This window comes from Oryctolagus cuniculus, chromosome 5, assembly GCF_964237555.1.
Source record: "Oryctolagus cuniculus chromosome 5, mOryCun1.1, whole genome shotgun sequence".
NCBI lineage: Eukaryota > Metazoa > Chordata > Mammalia > Lagomorpha > Leporidae > Oryctolagus > Oryctolagus cuniculus.
This window is the reverse complement of record NC_091436.1, coordinates 32275934-32295766: the sequence shown is the minus strand read 5'-3', so window position 1 is coordinate 32295766 and position 19833 is coordinate 32275934. Positions and strand designations below refer to the sequence as shown.

Sequence of the window (19833 nt, the reverse complement as noted above, 5' to 3'; positions counted from 1 at the left end):
CTGTCATATCTCCTTAGTGTCTTCCAGTCCGTGACTGGTAATTTTTGGTCTTTCCTAACCTTCACACTTAAAAAAAAAAAAAAACAAACATTCAGTTATTTATTTGAAAGGCAGAGTTACAGAGAGGTAGAGGCAGAAACAGAGGTCTTCCACCACTGGTTTACTCTCCAGATGGCCACAATGGCCGGAGCTGTGCCTATCTGAAGCCAGGAGCCAGGAGCTGCTACCTGGTTTCCCACACAGGTGCAGGGACCCAAGGACTTGGGCCATCTTCTACTGCTTTCCCAGGCCATAGTGGAGAGCTGTATCAGAAATGGAGCAGCTGGGACACAAACTGGTGTCCATATGGGATGCTGGCACTGCAGGTAGTGGCTTTACCCACTATGCCACAGTGCCAGCCCCCGCCTCACACTTTCGAGAAGTGCTGGTGAGATATTTTGTGAATGTCCTCCATGTTGGGTTCACCTGACGTCTTGTCAAGACTAGGCTGAGGCTGTTCGTGTTTGGCAAGATCACAGGAGTGACGTTGGGCCCTCCTCAGTGCATCACAGCAGGAGGTACACGGTGTTGATGTGTCTGCTCACTAGCGATGCTTATCTTGGTCATTTGGTGGAGGGGTGTCTGCCAGCTGCCCCGACTATAGTTACTGTTCACCCACTGCAGTTAGCAAGTATCCCATGGGGGAGACATTTTAAAACCATTCAAATATCCCGTTTTGCATCCCTTTTTTTGCCTACTAATCTTAGCAGCCTTTGAGGATCCTTGCTTGCAGGGATTATGACTTGGTGTTTGCCCAATGGTGATTTTTTTTCTATTTCCCTTATACTTTCTAGTTGAAATTTGACTATAACAAAGAGCTGCCCTTTCTCTTCCATATATTTATTTATTCAATTATTTGTATCAATGTGGATTCACTCGTGGATATTTATTCTATTCTATAAGATATAATCCAAAACTATCATTTTATTTTACTTTTATTAATTTCTCAAGTTGTTCTACCTTGGACTACTGGGAACTCCTTCCAGATGGTTCCAGAGGGCTTTCAGTAACCTTCATCTGTTTTAGAACACTTCTTTACATTTTGGCACCACAAGGTGTTCCCGGCTCATCTTGTATTTCTCTTGTCTGGGGGACTGGAATCAGTTGCTTCTTTAAGGGGCCCCCATTCCTTTTATCAGAGAATGGTGTTTAGAAACCAAGATCTATGTCCACTCAGCTGTCAGATCTCAGAAACAAATGTGCTAAGGATGTTATTTCTTTAAATTTGTTATTTTTTCTACTGAGTATTTTTTATTTTGGTGGACTAATGGTAGTATACTAGCATCTAAAGGAACTTTTATCAGGGGTATTTAAAGACAACAATTTATAGGGTTTCTTTGTATCTCAATTATCTAACAGAATCTTTATATATTTGGAAATTTGATGGAACTGGACAATGACTGAAATCACTTCATCTTAAATATGTATTTCATCACTTGCATGTTAATGCATATATTCCCCTCAGGAAAGAATATAAAAAGTACTTCCTCCATGTAATTTTCCTCTAAAATTTCCACCTTAAAACAAAAAAATGCTTCCCAAAAGTAACTTTAATTGAAATCAGAGGTTCCTAGTGGCCTCAAGAAACCAGCTTCATGATGGAAGGACAGATAACTCTTTCTTGGGGCCAACGTTGTGGTGTAGCTGGTAAAGCTACCACCTCCAGTGCCAGCATCCCATATGGGAGTCGGTTCGAGTCTAGGCTGCTCCACTTCTGGTCCAGCCCTCTGCTATGGCCTGGGAAAGCAGTAGAAGATGGCCCAACTCCTTGGGCCCTTGCACCTGCGTGGGAGACCCAGAGGAGGTTCTTGGCTTTGGATTGGTGCAGCTCGGGCCATTGCGGCCACTTGGAGAGTGAACCAATGGACGAAGACCTCTCTCTCTGCCTTTCCTTCTCTCTGTGTAACTCTGCCTTTCAAACAAATAAATAAATATTTAAAAAACAAAACAAATAAACAAACAAAACCAAATAATTCTCTAGCAAAGACTGCTCAGCAAGACTGTGCCTTGCTCCATGCAGGGCTGGTGAAAGCAGTGCCGGTGCCTGGGGCCCACGTGCAGGAGAGCTCCTCCTCTGTGTTCTCCCTGCTGCTCTCTGGACCTGAGCGGAGTGTCCCACACAGTGTGATGGTCATCAGCTCCTTTTGGTTCTTAAGCTTTTCCACCTTGGAAGTGATATGGGGGAACTTGGCAGGAAGATTAGGTAGGAATAGGTGAGCTGGGATTTCTGCCCACCCTGCAGTCCAACTCTATCCCCTTACATGTCAATTTAATATGCCCACTTTCCCAGGACACTCTTGTCTCATCCAGGAACAGGATGGAGGAGATGCCATGATGGCCACATGTAACTTAAACTCTGCATGAAGGCACCATGAAAATCCCAGAAAGCCTCACGCACACTAAACTCACCCAGGCTCCACCCCTTGTCTTATGAAGGAGACTGTCCTCTTGACTATGCTGGAGGGTCCTCGGGGGCCGCCTCCTCCCTCTCTCTCCTCATAGGCAGCTCTGTGGCGCACTCACAGTGAGTATCTCTCCATTGGGCTGACCCACAGTCATGTGTGAATGCATATTCTCTCTCTCTCTCTTAAATAAATCCTGCCTTCACTTGTGCGTATGCCTCTCTGCTTTGAATTCTTATCGCTGTGTGGGCAAGAACCTAGAATAAAGATGAATATTCCTGGGACTATAACAGAAGCATTTTACAGATACAGATACATTGTGAAGACAGTACAGAGAGAATTCCTGTATACCAACTACACAGTTCTCCCTAACACATGAAAATATTCACAAACTTCATGGAAAAACAGAATGAGAAGAGAAGTTTACTCTGCTGCAAAATTTTTTGAAATTTAACCAGTTTTTAATTACATACATTTTCTGTGAAATCTTTGAAGATCCCTCAAACCTGACATAACCATAGTACATTGTCAAAACTAAGACAGAAACAGTGATGAGGCTGGTGTCAAGGAACAGCAGGTTACATCCCACTTACAACAGCCCACATTGGAGTGCAGATATGAGTCCCAGTTGCTGTTTCTGATCCAGCTCCCTGCTGATACACCTGAGAAAGCAAGGGAAGATGGCCAAATACTTGGGTCCCTGCCACCCACAGGAGAGATCCGAATGGAACAGCATGCTCTTGGCTTCAGCCTGGCCCAGCTCCAGCAACTGCAGCCATTGGCTATTTGGGGCGTGAACCAGTGGGTGGAAGATCTTTCTCTTTGTGTTTTTCCTAGCACTTTTTTTTTTTTTTTTTTTGGACAGGTAGAGTTAGACAGAGACAGAGAGACAGAGAGAAAGGTTTTCCTTTCATTGGTTCACCCCCCAAATGGCCGCTACAGCGGGCGCTGCATCGATCCAAAGCCAGGAGCCAGGTGCTTCTTCCTGGTCTCCCATGCGGGTGCAGGGCCCAAGCACTTGGACCATCCTCCACTGACTTCCCAGGCCACGGCAGAGAGCTGGACTGGAAGAGGAGCAACTGGGACAGAATATGGCACCCCAACCGGGACTAGAATCTGGGGTGCCGGCGCCACAGGCGGAGGATTAGCCAAGTGAGCTGCGTTGCCAGCCCTAGCACTCTGTCTTTCAAAGTAAATCTTAAAAAGGGAAAGATATAATGTTTATATATGAAGTGAATATGGCAAAATATTAAAAGCTGTTAAATCTTTGTGTGGTCATTAAATTCTTTGGTGTACTTTTCTGTAATTGAAATATTTTAATGTAAAATGACAAAAGAAAACAATTAGGAATCCCTTCTTAAAATTAACTTTGGTATAATACTATTCATTATAGACTTCTCTGAGATTCTACCTGGTTGTCACTAATTTTCCCTCCTATTCTAGAATACTACACCGCACATAGGTAATCGGTACTAGAAGGAAGTTTTTAAGAAAATGTTAAATTCACAAATCACTTATATGCCATTTAAATTATTTCAAAACATAATCATTTTTTTTCTGTGAACATGTCCGTGTTTATTCACAAGCACGTACAGGTAAAAGGGATGTAACGAATTCTGGGGAATGCTGACCATAGGGCAGAATGGACACTGGTGCCAATATGCCTATCCAATCAGCTTGAAGGTCATGTAGACAGGATGGCTCCCGAGGTGGGCCTAATGGGCCTGGGTTGCATCCAGGAGTTTACCTGATTGGCAGAAGGTTGGGTGGGGAGAAGTGTGCCTGGGCTCAGGTCACTGCTGAGACCGCTCATTTCTCCCCTCTTCTTTTCAAAACATAATCTTTTTTCCTTTCCTCATCTGGGCATCCTTAGTTTCAGTGACTGTCTTTAACTAATGGCCTACCTCCTCCCCCTTTCATTGACACACACCTATTCCTTGCACCCCATGTGTCTTTCAAGTCTATAAACCCTTGATTGTAAATACCTACTTCTAGCTCGTCTTAATCATAAATAATCTGATGTTAAATACTGTCCGCTTCTTTAGAGTATGCATTTTTTAGGTTCACATCCAACTGCTAATAATTTATTTTGGGGTCTCCACAGAATTTTTTTTCCCGTTACACAATTTTTCTACCCTAATTAGTTATTATCAGATGAAACTCATTTATTTTTTGTTCCAACCAAATATTTCCCACAAGTCTACTATGCTGCAGGTGCTGTGCTGGACAGTGTGCCAGACACAAGACACAGTGAAACATACCCTTACCCTCCAGAGAGGGCAACAACCATCAAAACTATGAACAAAAGTAGTTTCAATTTGTGGTATCACAAATGGGTAAAAACCAATTTCAGGGGGATAGAATAACCCAGGGAGCCCACTTCAGATCTGATGGCAACTCAGAACTTGGAGGAGGTGTCAAATACAAAGGTGCTAGCCACAAGAGAGGAGATATGGACATGGAGGCAAGGTCTGGGGAGGAACGTGTTCAGGGTTATCAGAATGTCTGCTCATATTTATCTGTAAGTAGGGGAGAAATTAATCTTTACTAATGTTTAATATAAAGACTGACGCTGGTGCCCTTACTCCCAAGCCAGAGTACTTTCAGAGAAGAGAGGGTATCTTCCAGCTCAGAAGTGTTGCCATGGCCTTAAAAGCTTGGAGTAGAATTTATAATAACTTAGATTTAAAAACAGCTCATATTGATCTTATTCTTTAACATTCCTATTTTAGGATGCTTTAAAATACAGGTATGAATTAGTACAACAGAACATGTTTCTAATTTACACATATATATCTAAACTTTATCAGTATCTATTTACATGTCCTCCCTCCCTCCCTATCTATCTGTTAATTCATCCACCCACCTCTCACCCTCACATATACACACAGATAGAGTGGAAGGGTTTTGCTTAAGGTTTTTTGTCAATGATAGACTCTGACACAATTTTTGAGGCTTTGCATTAGAATATTAATATAATCCTCACTGGTGCCACAAAGCCTTGTTTCACCACCACCACTGCCTGTGTAAGTCACTGACAATACATCTGGAGCTGTGTCTGAACCAGTGATTTCTAAACCTGGTTGTGCAATAAAATGATCTTGGAGCTGAATTCAAATCAGGATTCTAAAGATGGAACACTGAGGATTTTTAAGGACTATGAAAACATTCGGGATGCTGCCACCACATTGGGTATATGTCATTATACATTTGTCCTAACCCACACAATGTACGGTACAAAGGGTGAACCTTAAGGTAAACTATGGACTTTGGGGGAGACTGATGTATTAGTGTAAGCTCATCAGTTGTGACAAATGTACACTTTGGAAAGTGGGGCAGGGGGATGTTGATAATGGGGATATGGGAGCAGGGAGTGCATAGGAAATCCATAACCCTTCTGCTCAATTTTTCTAAAACTACTCTGAAACAATAAAAAGTCTTTATAAGAATCTGGATTCAGGGGCAGGTGTTTTAGTGCAGAGGGTTAAGCAGCCACTTGCAACACTGGCATCCCATATGAGTATCAGTTCCAAACCCTGGCTGCTCCACTTCCAAACCAACTCCCTCTAACACACCTGGGAAACAATGAGCAGATGATGGCCTGCGTGCTTGGACCCCTGCCACCCTTGTGAGAGACCTAGGTAGAGTTCCAGGCTCCCGGCTTTGGCCTGGCCCAACCCCAGCCATTGTTGCCATTTGGGGAGTAAACCAGTGGGTGGATGTTCTCTCTCACTGTGTTTGTATGTGTGTGTATGTGTGTGTGTGTCTGTCTGTCTCTCCCTCCCTCTCTCTGCAACTCTGGCTATTAAATAAATAATTAAAACATTTTTTAAAAAAATTCAGAGTTCTGGACTTTATCTCCAACAGAGTCTTACTTGGTTCTTGGGGGGACTCTGAAAACTATAATATTAATGAACTCCTTATTTATCACCCAAGGTGCATGCAGATTTGGGAACCAATGACACAGGAATGTATTTCCTGAACTCAGGCATCTGTATATTGAAAGGCATATTTATTTGGGTCACCTGTATAATTTTATGTTTCTCTTCAAATGCAAACATATTCTTTAAAGCCAAGGAAGCAGGTCTTCCTCTCTCACAGTAAACATTATGCTCAGTGTACCATCACTCAGATTGTATGCACCAGATACATGTTAAATAGTGGCTTCGGAAAGATTTTTCTTAAGGTCTACTATGTTCTTACACTATAGAGATGTCAGAGATGATAAATGAAGAGTAATCCAACATTGAAAACGAGGGGGCTGGACTGTGGTTTAGCAGATAAAGCTGCTGCCTACAGTGTTGGCATCTCATACGAGCACCAGTTGAGTCCTGGCTGCTCCACTTCTGATCCAGCTTTCTGCTATGGCCTGGGAAAGCAGTTAAAGTGGCCCACTGGGGACCAAGAAGAAGCTCCTGGCTCCTGGCTTCAGATTGGCCTAGCTCTGGCCATTGTGGCCATTTGGAGAGTGAACCAGTGGACAGAAGATCGATCGATCTATCTCTCTCTCTCTCTCTCTCTCTCTCTGTAACTCTACCTCTTAAATCAATCTTTTTAAAAAAAGCGTTTGCAGAGTAATTAAAAATTGCTGACCTGGAACAAGAATGGTAATAGCTGTCTGTACTGCCTTTCGGATGATACTGTCCAAGGCGAACATCCAGTGTGGCTTGATATTATGATTCCGAAGAACTTTATTGACCTGGAAAAGAGCATGACATGCAGCCAACTTTAATTTTTAATCTGAAATAACCCAGCTGATCCAAGCACTTGGATGAAGTTCTATCTACAAAAAAATAACTAAACAATTTCTTCTCTTTGAGTTACACATAATTTCTTTATGTCATGAGAAAACAAATTAAAAACCTCCACTTCAAATCAACCTTTAGTGAGCTCCATGTCAACAAAAAAGAGAAGTGTGGGGAGCAACTCGGACTAGACTAAGTTACTGGAATTAAGACTTATTCTATGCATCTGCTCTCCCACAATATGGCGCTGGGAGAGGAGAAAACAGCTTCTACACAGCTGCCTCCAGTTCAACCAATAAACAGCAGGACCTGCTCCTGATTGGAGGAGAGCAGCGTACTCGGCGTGTGGGTAGCAGAGTTGGGATTGGTGGAAGAGGACTATAAAGGAGGAGCGAGAGACCATGCACCAGGGAACATCTAAGGGGAACATCTATCTGGAGGAACACCTGTGCAGCCCCCGAGAGAGCCGGCCGGCGGTGTGCCGCTCCCCCGCGGAAGTGGGGAAAGTGGCTAGGGGGAACCGCCCTTCCACGGAGGTGGAAGGGACAGTAGCCAACCCGGGAAGAACCAGCAGCAAACCCAGGGAGGGCCGAGCAGACAAAAGAACAGCGCAGGGTCCTGTGTCGTTCCTCCACGAAGACGGGGAGCGACAAGAAGTTATTTAAGTGGAAGGCAATCTGGTTCTTTGAGACTCAAAAGAAGCATCCTCTGGCTTTTATGGCTTGTGCAGAATGGTGTTTGAGGGTAAAGGAAGAAGGGAGTCCAAGGGGTTTTAAACAGAAATACACGTCATTCTGAATGCATTGTGACTGAAGTTAAACTCGGTCAAGTGCATCAGCCTTTTCTGGGGCTAGGAAGAAGCAGACCAAGGGAGGAGGTAGCACTGCTGTGCTGGCCACGGGTTCGTCACAGTGCAGGCCTCCCCACACTTGTGTCTACCTCTGGACACAGAGGAATAATCCGCTAAAACAGCACAGAAATCCTGGGCCCATTCCACAGCTCTGCTGTAAGGATATCCTTCTGCAGACTGGTAACATTTCACATATTTAGACAGACACAGAAATGGACGTGTGTACTACCTTCTGGCCTTTTTGAAAAATCATGGTAAAACCTACATGATGTACAAGTTACCAACTGAACACATTACTGTGCCTCCATCAAAACTATCCATCCACAGAACTCTTCTCATCTTGCGAAACAAGCTTTATACTCATTAAATAGTAACTCCCCATTCTCCTCCTCCTGGTGGGTACTGGAAACCGTCATTCTACTGTGTCTCCATGAATCTCACTCCCTTAGGTACCTCATGTCAGTGAAGTCACACAGTAGGTAGCTTTTGGTGATTGGCTTCTTTTACTTGATGTAACATCCTAAGGTTTATCTGTGTTGTAGCCTGCGTCAGAATCCCCTTCCTTTTTATGTATTTTTTTTTAATTTGACAGGCAGAGTTAGAGAGAGAGAGAGAGAGAGAGAGACAGAGAGAAAGGTCTTCCTTCCGTTGGTTCACCCCCCAAATGGCTGCTGCGGTCGGCACACTGCACCGATCCAAAGCCAGGAGCCAGGTGCTTCCTCCTGGTCTCCCATGCGGGCGCAGGGCCCAAGCGCTTGGGCCATCCTCCACTGCCTTCCTGGGGCCACAGCAGAGAGCTGGACTGGAAGAAGAGCAACCGGGACTAGAACCCGGCACCCATATGGTCTGCCGGCGCCACAGGTGGAGGATTAACCAAGTGAGCCATGGCGCCAGCCCCTCCCCTTCCTTTTTAAGACTGAATAATATTATACTGTATGTATGTCTTACGTATGCTACCTTTTTTTTTTTTTTTTGACAGTGAGAGAGAGAGAGAGAGAGAGTGTGTGTGTGAGTGTGAGAGAGTTATAGACAATGAGAGAGCGACAGAGATAAAGGTCTTCCTTCCGTTGGTTCACTACCCTAATGGCCGCCACAGCCGGCGCTGCGCTGATCCGATGGCAGGAGCCAGGTGCTTCTCCTGGTCTCCCATGGGGTGCAGGGCCCAAGCACTTGGGCCATCCTCCACTGCCCTCCAGGGCCACAGCAGAGAGCTGGACTGGAAGAGGAGCAACCAGGACTAGTACCTGGTGCCCCAGCTGGGACTAGAACCCGGGGTGCCGGCGCCGCAGGCACAGGATTAGCCAAGTGAGCTGTGGCGCTGGCCAGGTACACTACCTTTTAACAAAAACACCCCTTTATCATAAGGCTAAGGGAGGTTCATTTAGGGTTCGGATTAACTCCACTACTTGTTGGTTGATGCAGACTTCTAAAATGTCTACTTGCCCAACAGGGCTCAGGTTAGAGACTTCTGAGCCGGCAGGAGAGGTGGCAGCAAACCCATGCCAGGAGCTGGAGCTCTAGGTGCTCCGTCCTCCCCTTGATCCATCTTCATCACATCCCCTTGGGTTAGAAGACAGTCTGAGGACTTCCTCCTAGTAGTTGTTCTCAATGCTATGAAACACTGCTGAAAATGCTCAGTCTGAGTGTGTCATGGTCACTTCATTTCTTTAATAGACTTATGTGAGTAACAGGTAGTGAGCTAGAATGTTTCTGTAAAGAGTCACACACACCAGGTGGGAGAGGGATGCCTAATAACCATGACCTGCTCCTCATAGCTCTTCATTCCACATTATACTACGTAGGATCCATTCTTTGGGTTAATTTCACTCTGGGCAGAGTGAGCAAGTGTGGTGGTGGAGGGGTATGGTATCTGTCTATAACCCAGGATTACGATGTAAAAGCTCTCAATATGAATACTGCAGCCAATTTGCTCTCCCACTTCCAGACAGGAAACCGAATGTGTAGGCAGGGGCAAAATCAGCTGGGTTATTTCACGCTGCTTGCACTTGGCTGGGTTTCCCTAGTTGCAGAGAGCACGCTTCAGCCTTTAATACTGTTGACAGGCATTGCTGGTCACTCTTATTCCTAGGACCTCAATCAAGTCGGGGCTCTGGTACTCGCCCACCAAATAGCACAGGAGCCACTTGGATCACACAGTGTCTCAGAGAACACTACTGGAGAAGTTACCACTTGGTTTTAAATCAGAGATCATTTGATACCGTAATTGCAACCGCCAAGATACCTTCACAGGAATGACACATGCATTAAGCATGAGTTAATTTTTGTAATTTAAATAAAATTATACAAAGTACTGCCACATTTATATAATGGGCACTGTCAAGAACCCTCAGACTTCAATCTCCTGGGAGTGGCCTAGGACTTTATTATTATTATGTTTCTGCACAACGTTCCACAGATAAGTCTTATCCAAGAAAAACACAGAGGGTTTTGGATAAGGCATTCAGAATATTGGCCTCCAGCTTGTGTTGCATAGCAACTCAACTTTAGAGAAAAGAATTCTTAGCAAGCTCTCACTAGATCACATGGATTAATTTTCAGTCAGTGATGCTCTGATGTACATTTATGGATAGGACACAGTGGATATTTATGAAATAAGTATGTTAAAAATGTTCTGCGTGGAACCTATAGAAAAACAGGGCAGTGGGTGTTTAGGAATGAGTGGTTTTATGCAATAGTGATAGTTTTAGGGTCTGTATTAGGAAATTTCTTTCAATGGCCACTAGATGGCATTTCTCATATAGCTTTAGATGGTGCATGACAAAAGCATGCTTATATTGCTAAAGCTGTCAAAATAAACAGTGACCCACCACACGATTTCATAAGAACAAAGTTCAGGAAGGGTAGACACTTGTAATTTTTCTGTTTCCCATGATGATTCTGTTTTATGTGTATCTAACTTCAGGGATGCAAACATAGGAAACAATCTTCTGATAACTTAGAAGCACACAGACAGGCAAATACCTTGCATTTATCATCCAAAGGAAAGAGTTTGAAATCACTGAAGAAAGAAAACAGTAAAATTCATGTATTATCCTATTTTCTTCTGATCCATCTGAGCTTGAGTTTGTGGAAATCATGGGTAACACATCATACTTACAGCATCCTGGAAGCCAAAGAGCACCACCTGGACTTGGCTGATGCCATGGCTGTCGAAGTCCAGCTCTAATTTCAGCTTAGACAGTGTAGTGGCTATAATTTTTCGGTCAGTGGATCTCACAAATTCTCTGAGGCTTGCAATGAGAGTTGTGATGTGCTCCCATTTTAGTTTAGGTTCTTCAGCCCCCTGGGGGAAAAAAAGAGCAACAATCCCTCAATGTGTGTTGAATCTATCAGCCATGGGTATTCCCACCGCACTTGCTGAGAAGGACTGGGCTTTATTCAACATGCCTGCTGCTAGGGAAAAAGATGGTACTTTCAGCTAACACGTCTCCACCTAAGCTCCCTCCACCGCTAAGACTTTGGATGAAAGAGCATTTAATTTACTCCATCTCCTGGAGCAGCCATGACACAGGCTTTGCCCAAACAGGGGAAGGCTGAGGCACTAAGATTCTTACTTTCAGAAACTTTAGTGGAGAACTAAAGAGAGATTCATGTAATAAGACATATAAGCTCAATCTCAAAATTTGCCCAGAGAGAGAAGTAATAAAGCAGGGTCATGAGTACACCCAATTAAGGAAAGAAGCAGGAACAATGGAATTGAGAATTACAATAAACAGGGACTCCAGAAATGCACCCCAAACTCCTAGAGCTTTAAGTCCTTGGAATCATACTCAAATGTCAGTCTCCATGAAGCTGGCCAGGCAATATGGTTAGAATCCATCTTTCTCACTGTTGTGTGTGTCTACAACACACCCTTACCATGTGTCAGTTTCTGGCAATCAAAGGGACTGACCTCATACTCCATACTTGAAACCATTTCTTACCCAACAATGTGGTGATTACTTTAAGAATGGACCAATGGCCGATGCCGAGGCTCACTAGGCTAATCTTCCGCCTGTGGTGCCAGCACCCCGGTTCTAGTCCCGGTTGGGGCGCCAGATTCTGTCCCGGTTGCTCCTCCTCCAGTCCAGCTCTCTGCTGTGGCCCGGGAGGGCAGTGGAGGATGGCCCAAGAGTTTGGGCCTTGCACCCGCATGGGAGACCAGGAGGGAGTGCCTGGCTCCTGGATTCGGATTGGCACAGTTCCGGCCGTAGCAGCCATTTGGAGGGTGAACCAATAGAAGGAGGACCTTTCTCCCTGTCTCTAACTCTGCCTGTCAAAAAAAAAAAAAAAAAAAAAAAAGAATGTACCAATGGACTATTTTACACATTAAAATACATTCGGGGGCCGGCGCCGCGGCTCACTAGGCTAATCCTCCACCTGTGGCGCCGGCACACCGGGTTCTAGTCCCGGTCGGGGCGCCGGATTCTGTCCCGGTTGCCCCTGTTCCAGGCCAGCTCTCTGCTGTGGCCCGGGTGTGCAGTGGAGGATGGCCCAAGTGCTTGAGCCCTGAACCCCATGGGAGACCAGGAGAAGCACCTGGCTCCTGCCTTCGGATAAATGCAGTGTGCCAGCCGCAGCGTGCTGGCCGCAGTGTGCCGGCCGCGGTGGCCATTGGAGGGTGAACCAACGGCAAAGGAAGACCTTTCTCTCTGTCTCTCTCTCTCACTGTCCACTCTGCCTGTCAAAAAATAAAATAAAATAAAATGCACCATCAAGTCCTTTCTCTCAATATGTTTTCACTTGTGAGCTCTGTCTCATGTTTTGTGTTTTCATGAGAAGAGATTATATTAAAAAGCTTGAAATCTGTCATTAAGGGAATATTTTAAAATCAGACTGGGAACAATGATAAACTCTGGGCTTTTTTTCTTACCACAAACTAAATTACACCCAAAGATTCACAGGCAAAATCATAACTCCATGAAAATCTGTTCAAGAAAAATATGAATGTGAGTTACTCAGAAATTGGAAGCTTATCATGGTGAAAAATCAGTTACATTTGCCAACAGTTTACACAGTAAACAGATTTTGTGACATTAGATTTGTTTTCACAAACAAAAACATTTTGCTTCTGGCTTTGATGTGAGTGTCACTATCCCAGAAAGGAACAGTCTCTGCTGGGGCTCTCTGTCCAGGCTGCTTCAGTTTCTGTTCTAACTCCTTTCTCTCCACATTAACACGGTAATGTGCCTTCATCACGTTCATGCTAGGGACCAGGGCAGCTGATTCAGTATCCAAAGGTGGCACTTGACAGTGTGCCTGTCCATTCTTCACCCTCTGAACTCCCTTAAAAACCATCAGTGGGAGCGTACATTTGGCTTGGCAGATAAAACACTAACTGGAATGTCTGCATTCCACATCAGAGTACCTGAGTTCGATCCCCAACTCCATTTTCTCATTCCAGTTTCCTGTTAATGAGCACTATGGGAGGCAGCAGTGATGAGTCTAGTACTTGGGTCTCTGCCACCACCCACATGGGATACCTGGAGTAAGTTCTGGGTTCCTGGTTTCAGTTCCCTATATTCATCAATGTGAACCAGTGGATTACAGCTTTTTTTTTGGTTGGTTCTCCCATAAATAATTTTTTTAAAAATGTATTTCAGAAGGATTTTATAGGTTAAAAGCATTTATTATGTCTAATGGCTTGAGGAGCTGATTAGGATCTACACTGTTGTTTTATGATAAAGGATAGGCTTAAATGTAAATATGCATATAGAAATATTTCATTTTTAAAAAAGATTTATTTATCTATTTGAAAGGCAGAGTTATAGAGAGAGAGGGAGAGGCAGAGAGAGAAAGAGAGATCCTCTATCCACTGGTCCACTCTCCAAATGGCCACAATGGCCAGCATTAGGCCAGGCTGAAGCCAGGAACTTCATCCAGGTCTCCCAGGTGGGATGCAGGGGTCCAGGCACTTGGGCCATACTCGGCTGCTTTCCCAGGTGCGTTAGCAGGGAACTAGATGGGAAGTGGAACAGCCAGTACTTGAACTGGGGCCCACATAGAATTCTGGTGCTACAGGTGGCAGCTTCATCCACTCTGCCAAAGCACTAGCCCCCAGAAATATTTCATATAATGAAAAGAATGATTTCAATCTGGCAGTAGAAAAAAACTGAATATTTTAGGTAACTCTTACTAACCTGCTTGATACTGAGAACAATACTAAGAGTTGACATTTGTGACACATTTTCTGTTATGATGTAAATAACTTATGATATCTGCTACTCCTGACAGCAACCTAACATGGTAGAATCCTCTATTTTACAGATTAGGAAGCTCGGGCTCTCAGAAGTTAAATAGCTTGCACAGGCTTTAAGTGATGGGACCAGCCTCATACAGAAGCCGAGTCCAAGCTGAGCCCAAGTTCCTAACCATGGCATTCTCCTGCCCCAATTAGCTGGAATGGCTAGCTGCAAACCTGGGTGAGGACAGGTTCAACCACTAAGGCATGGTGTGAAGTCACAGGAAAGGGAGTCTTTGTGGCGCAACGTGACTGATCAGCAGCTGGGGAGTTGCATGCTGAGGCAGCCAGGCTTAACCTCTGATGGCTGCTTTGAAGATTTCTTTCATTTCTCCTTTTACAGAAAACATTCACATGTGCTTTAAAAACTGGGTTCCAGTCCTGGTTCACTGCTTGGGATGCCCACTCCCTTACTGAAGTGCTTGGTTTGACTCCCAGTTCTTCCACTTCTGTTCCAGCTTTCCTGCTAATGGGCACCCGCGGAGGTAGTAGAGGATGGTCCTCCACCCGTGCACGGAACCCAGATGCAGTTCTGGGCTCCTGGCTTCAGCCTGGTCAAGCCCTTGCTGTTGCAAGGGACTGAACCAATGGAGGGAAGAGCTCTCTTGGTCTCCACGTCTTCTCTCTCTCTCTCTGTCCCTGCCTTTCAAATATCAAATAAAAACAAATACAGAGTTGTACATGTTTCTGATCTAAAAACAAGCATCCTACACTAGTAGCTATAGAAGATTTTACTCTGCAGTCACTCTCAGTAATTTCCCTTCCTTCTCTCCTTCCTACCTCCCCCGCTCTATGTTTCTGCCAGCACCTGTCACCGTCTGGCACACCAGAGACTCAGCACCGTGTCCTGCTCAAGAGCATAGACCCTGGAGCCAGATGCAGAGGTCTATATCCTGAGTCCATCAATTGGGCCCCATGACCTTGGCAAGCTACTCTGGAGGAGTGCTCTGTACCTTGGTTTCCTCACTTGTCAACATGAGGATGCTAAGAGATCTTCAACTACAGTGAGAAAATATTCATGAAAAACTAAGAACAATGCCTAGTCTACAGAAAACGCTGGCTACTATTACTATATGCTTAATATGCATTTACTAATTTTTTTATTGTTTTTCTCCCTCCACTAGAATGTTAACTTGAGTAGCATGCATATTTTGTTTGTTTTGGTCACTGCAGTAGCCCCAGCACATAAAATGGAGCTTGGCATTCAGCAGATCTCAGTAAGAATTCATTGAGTGAATGCAGGAATGAACTCCAAGTACTGCCTAGCCGCCCCCTCCATCTACACTTGGATCCTCTTCTTTTCACCCATCCTATCCTTAGTCCTTCATGACCACAGCGAGCAGAAAGGCAAGAGACAAAGCTTACGGTTCCAGACGGGTCAGGTCTCTTCCAAATCTCCCATCCTTCCCGCACAGCACCCTCAACATTCATCCTACCCCCCGCTCAGAGACCCAGCCATCCCCTCATCTCCTTGTGGGCCACCGAGCAACTGCTCCAGTTTTCCTCTAGGACTCAAGTCAGGGTTCTCCCAGAGGGCAGATGGTGCCCATGTCAGTTCTTCTTGTAACCAGAGACCCTACTGACATACATATGGCCTTTCAGCTCCTTCGATGGGCTCCAAAGAGGTGGACACCAGGGAGTTCTTAGGGTGATAAAGCATTCAGGTTCAAAAGACCGCAGAGAAAGGGTGGGGTTCTCAAGACAGAGACAAGCTGAGGCTGCACAGAGAGAGCCCAGAACACAGCCTTGCGCCAGCTACATCTCAATGCAAGATAACAGGCAGACTCTTGGACAGAGACACTTTATAGGCTTGGCTCATTATCTGACCCCTAGATCCATCCTTTTCTGCAGATGTTTTCCCAGGACAGAAAGGAAGGAAGAGGCTGTGTGCAGTCCACAGCAATCATGTGGTGGCCACAGGTGCAGGCAGACTTGTCCTCAATGTCCAGAGAACTGAAAGATCATGTGTGGGACCAAGTACTTTTTTTTTTTTAAAGATTTATTTACTTATTTGAAAGGCAGAGTTACAGAGAGGCAGGGGCAGAGGCAGAGGCAGAGGCAGAGAGAGAGGGAGGAGAGAAAGAGATCCTCTATCCACTGGTTCACTCCCCAAATGGCCGCAACAGCCAGAGGTGTGCCTATCTGAAGCCAGGAGCCAGGAGCTTCTTCTGGGTCTTCCACGGGGGTGCAGGGGCACAAGGAACTGGGTCATCCTCTATTGCTTTCCCAGGCCACAGCAGAGAGCTGCATCAGAAGTGGACCAGGCGGGACTTGAATCAGTGCCCATATAGGATGTCGGCACTGTAGGCGGCAGCTTTACCGCTACATTACAGCACCAGCCCCCAAGTACTTCTGAGGAAGGCTCCTCTCCACGTGGGCCTGAGCTGCCGCCAGCAGCTTGGAGATGAGGGAAAGTCTGTGTCTACTCATGCCTATTTGGGGAGGCAGGGATTTCTCATCTCTGTAATCAGAATACCAGTGAACACACTTTCCTAGGTATTAGGGACTGAATTCATATGCTGGTGCCTTAACTTCTAATGTGACCCTATTTTGAGAGATGGCCTCTTCATGAAGGTCTCATGAAGGTTACATGAGGTCATAAGGGTGGGTCCCTAGTCCCATCAGACTGGTGTCCTTACAAGAACAGGCACCAGGGACCAGGGTTACAAAACTGGCTTCCCATTATCAGAGAGCTGGTTCCAGTCCTGGCTGCTCCACTGCCAATCCAGCTCCCTGCTTACATACCTGGGAAGGCAGTTGGAGGACAGCCCAAGCCCCTGCCACCCAACTGAGATACTGGATATACTTCCTGGTTCCTGGCTTCAGCCTGGCCCAGACTTGGTTGTTGCAGCCATTTGGGGAGTAAACCAGTGGATGGAAGATCTCTCTCTGCATTTCAAATAAATAAATAAATAAGGAAATAAATCTTAATTAAAAATAAGAGGCAGCAGGGGTTCACCTGTACAGAGAAAAGTCCATGTGAAGGCACAGCGAGAAGGAAACCATCTGCATACCTAGGAGAGAGGTCTTCGGAGAAACCAAAGCCTCTGACATCTTGACCTTGGACTTGTCAATTCTAGAACTCAGAGAAAACAAACGTCTGTGGCTGAAGCCTCCTAGCCTGTGGTATTTTGCTTCAGCATCTCTAGCACACAAATACACCACGGAGCAACAACTTCATCACCCAGAATTGCTTGGTTCACTGCACACAGAACCCTCTAACAGCGAACAGCAGAGACTTCTTAGAGCTCTCACCCTGCATCTGAACCCAGTGCCACAAGAACCACGTCTCTGCTGTGGTTGTGATGCTTCCCAAACATTCAAAACCACAGCTGGCAGGTGGCTTCCTGCTAACATGGGAGTCAGAGGTACACAAGGCTCAAGGCCTGTTGACTGAACAAATGGAATTAAAAGAATAAACAAATGAACAAACAGGGCTGAAAGGGACTGGCTGTAACCTCTCCAACATAAAAAAAAATTGCTTCTGACTTAAAAATAGCTTCCTGGGGGGACACTAAGCCTCCACCTGTGGCGTCGGCATCCCATATGGGCACTGGTTCGTGTCCCGGCTGCTCCTCTTCAGATCCAGCTCTCTGCTATGGCCTGGGAAAGCAGTAGAAGATGGCCCAAGTGCTTGAGCCTCTGTTCCCACATGGGAGATCCAGTAGAAGCTCCTGGTTCCTGGCTTCAGATTGGCACAGCTCTAGCCATTGCGGCCATTTGGGGAGCAAGCCAGCAGATGGAGGTCCTTTCTCTCTGTCTCTCCCTCTCTCTGTAACTCTCCATTTCACATAAATAAATAAAATCTTTTTTAAAAAAGAATAGCTTCCCCATTCCAGTCTCTATATTAGGAACTGCTTCTTTCCGTTCCCAGGATAGTCTATCACGGCGAGCACCTCAGGGGCCTCATGGCTCCCATGCTCTGTGACAGCCCCAGGTGCTGTGACACAGGGAGAACTTGTAAGCTCTGGACACAAAGTATCACTGAGGGGTAGGGGTGGGGGTGGAGGTGGGGTGGGGCCGTACCTGAGCTAGAGATTCCATCAGGTTTCTCACAATTTTGTCTTGGTCTTCAGTCAGGATCCTGTGCAGCGTGGCGCGGCGCTCGCTGTCCTTCCGCAGCAGGAAGAACCCAGAGTCCTTCTCCTCGGGGGAAGGGGGTGCGCTGTGGTCCTCGAAGTTCTCATCTGGAATGCTGAAACGAGGGGAGCGGCATGAGGCGCAAGGTCCCGGGGAGCCACGCGCCCGCCCCCCGGGCCAGGCAGCCCTTTACCCCAGGAAGAGGGTCCGTATTCCTTTGACATCTTTCTCGCCGCAGGATTTGGCTCTGGTTTTGAAGGAGAAGGGGTCCGCCTTTAGCTCAGTGTCGGGGGAAACAGAGCCGTACTCGCTGCTGCTGCTCGTGTCCTCCACCAGGACGGGCACCGGCAAGGAGATGCTCCTGAGATACTCTGCGTGGACGAGAAGCAACAGGCATAACTCACACCTCTGACAACTGACACGTGGCGAGGGGCGGGCATTGTGGCACAGCGGGTTGGGACCCCGCATCCTCATCAGAGTACCTGGAATTGAGCCTTTGTTTCCCATCTGGCTTCCTGCCACTGCACCTGGGAGGTAACAGGTAACGGCTCGAGTATTTTGGTCCATTCTACCCTTGGGGCAGACTCAGATGGAGTTTCTAGCTCCTGCCTATGGCCTGGAGCAGCTCTGGCTGTTGCAGGCATTTAGGGAGTAAACCAGTAAACGGAAGATCTCTGTCTCTCATACTTGCGCGCGCTCTCTCTCTCTCTGCCTTTCAAATAAATTTTTGTTTAAAAAGTACACATGTTGAAATAGCTGCAGAAAGATGCCAACAGTCGTCTTCACGTATCTCAGTGCAATGAGAGGTGTAATTCTGCTACTCAAGGAGCTGGCTGTGTGACTGTGATTGCCCCGAGCTCAGTAAAGAAATGTAAGCCACGAAAGGGACTCCCGGGCCCTGAAAGGAATCTCTCAAGGATATGAAAGAGATGTAGAAGCACCAGGCTTCGGATCCCTTCATTTTATTAACTATTTATTATTTTATCCACAGGTCTCCATTTTCACATCTATAAGATACAGAACCAGATTCAATTTTTAGAGATGTATTTTATTTATTTGAAAGGCAGAGTGACAGAAAAACATCTCACCTCTTCTGACTGGGCCTGATCAATACCAGGAGCCAAGAACTCCATCCAGGTCTCCCGCATGGGTGGCAGGGGCCCAGGTGCTTGGGCCATCTTCCACTGCCTTCCCAGGCACATTAGCAGAGGGCTGGGAAACTTGTAATTTATAAGCCATGTTCTTCAGAGCTTTAAGAATCCTCCTTAGCACTGGGGTTGCCAAGGGTGGGGTGGGTGTGAGGCTGAGTCTGGACCACAGGTCCAACTCTATTTTTCTAAAACGAGTAACGCTCTGGCCAGCATGTATCTTGGCTTTGTATGAGGAGGCAAATGAAAAGGCATTCTCTGCTAAGAACAGATTCTGGAAAGCAATGGACTAATGATCTCTTTGGTCCGTAGTTCTCAGATACTATGG

General features: G+C 45.9%; 1 protein-coding gene across 3 annotated transcripts in view; it reads right to left on the bottom strand.

The window, feature by feature from the left end:
* The window catches only part of MAP3K5 (mitogen-activated protein kinase kinase kinase 5), a 259401-nt gene that overhangs the window by 21956 nt on the left and 217612 nt on the right, over positions 1-19833 (bottom strand). For all 3 annotated transcript variants that reach the window (XM_070073521.1, XM_051854304.2, XM_070073520.1), the window contains exons 22-25: positions 18551-18728; positions 18304-18472; positions 11155-11340; positions 7035-7140 (exon numbers count right to left, since the gene is read on the bottom strand). In XM_070073521.1, coding sequence (XP_069929622.1) covers positions 7035-7140; positions 11155-11340; positions 18304-18472; positions 18551-18728 — 639 coding nt within the window. The remainder of the gene's footprint in view (positions 1-7034; positions 7141-11154; positions 11341-18303; positions 18473-18550; positions 18729-19833) is intronic.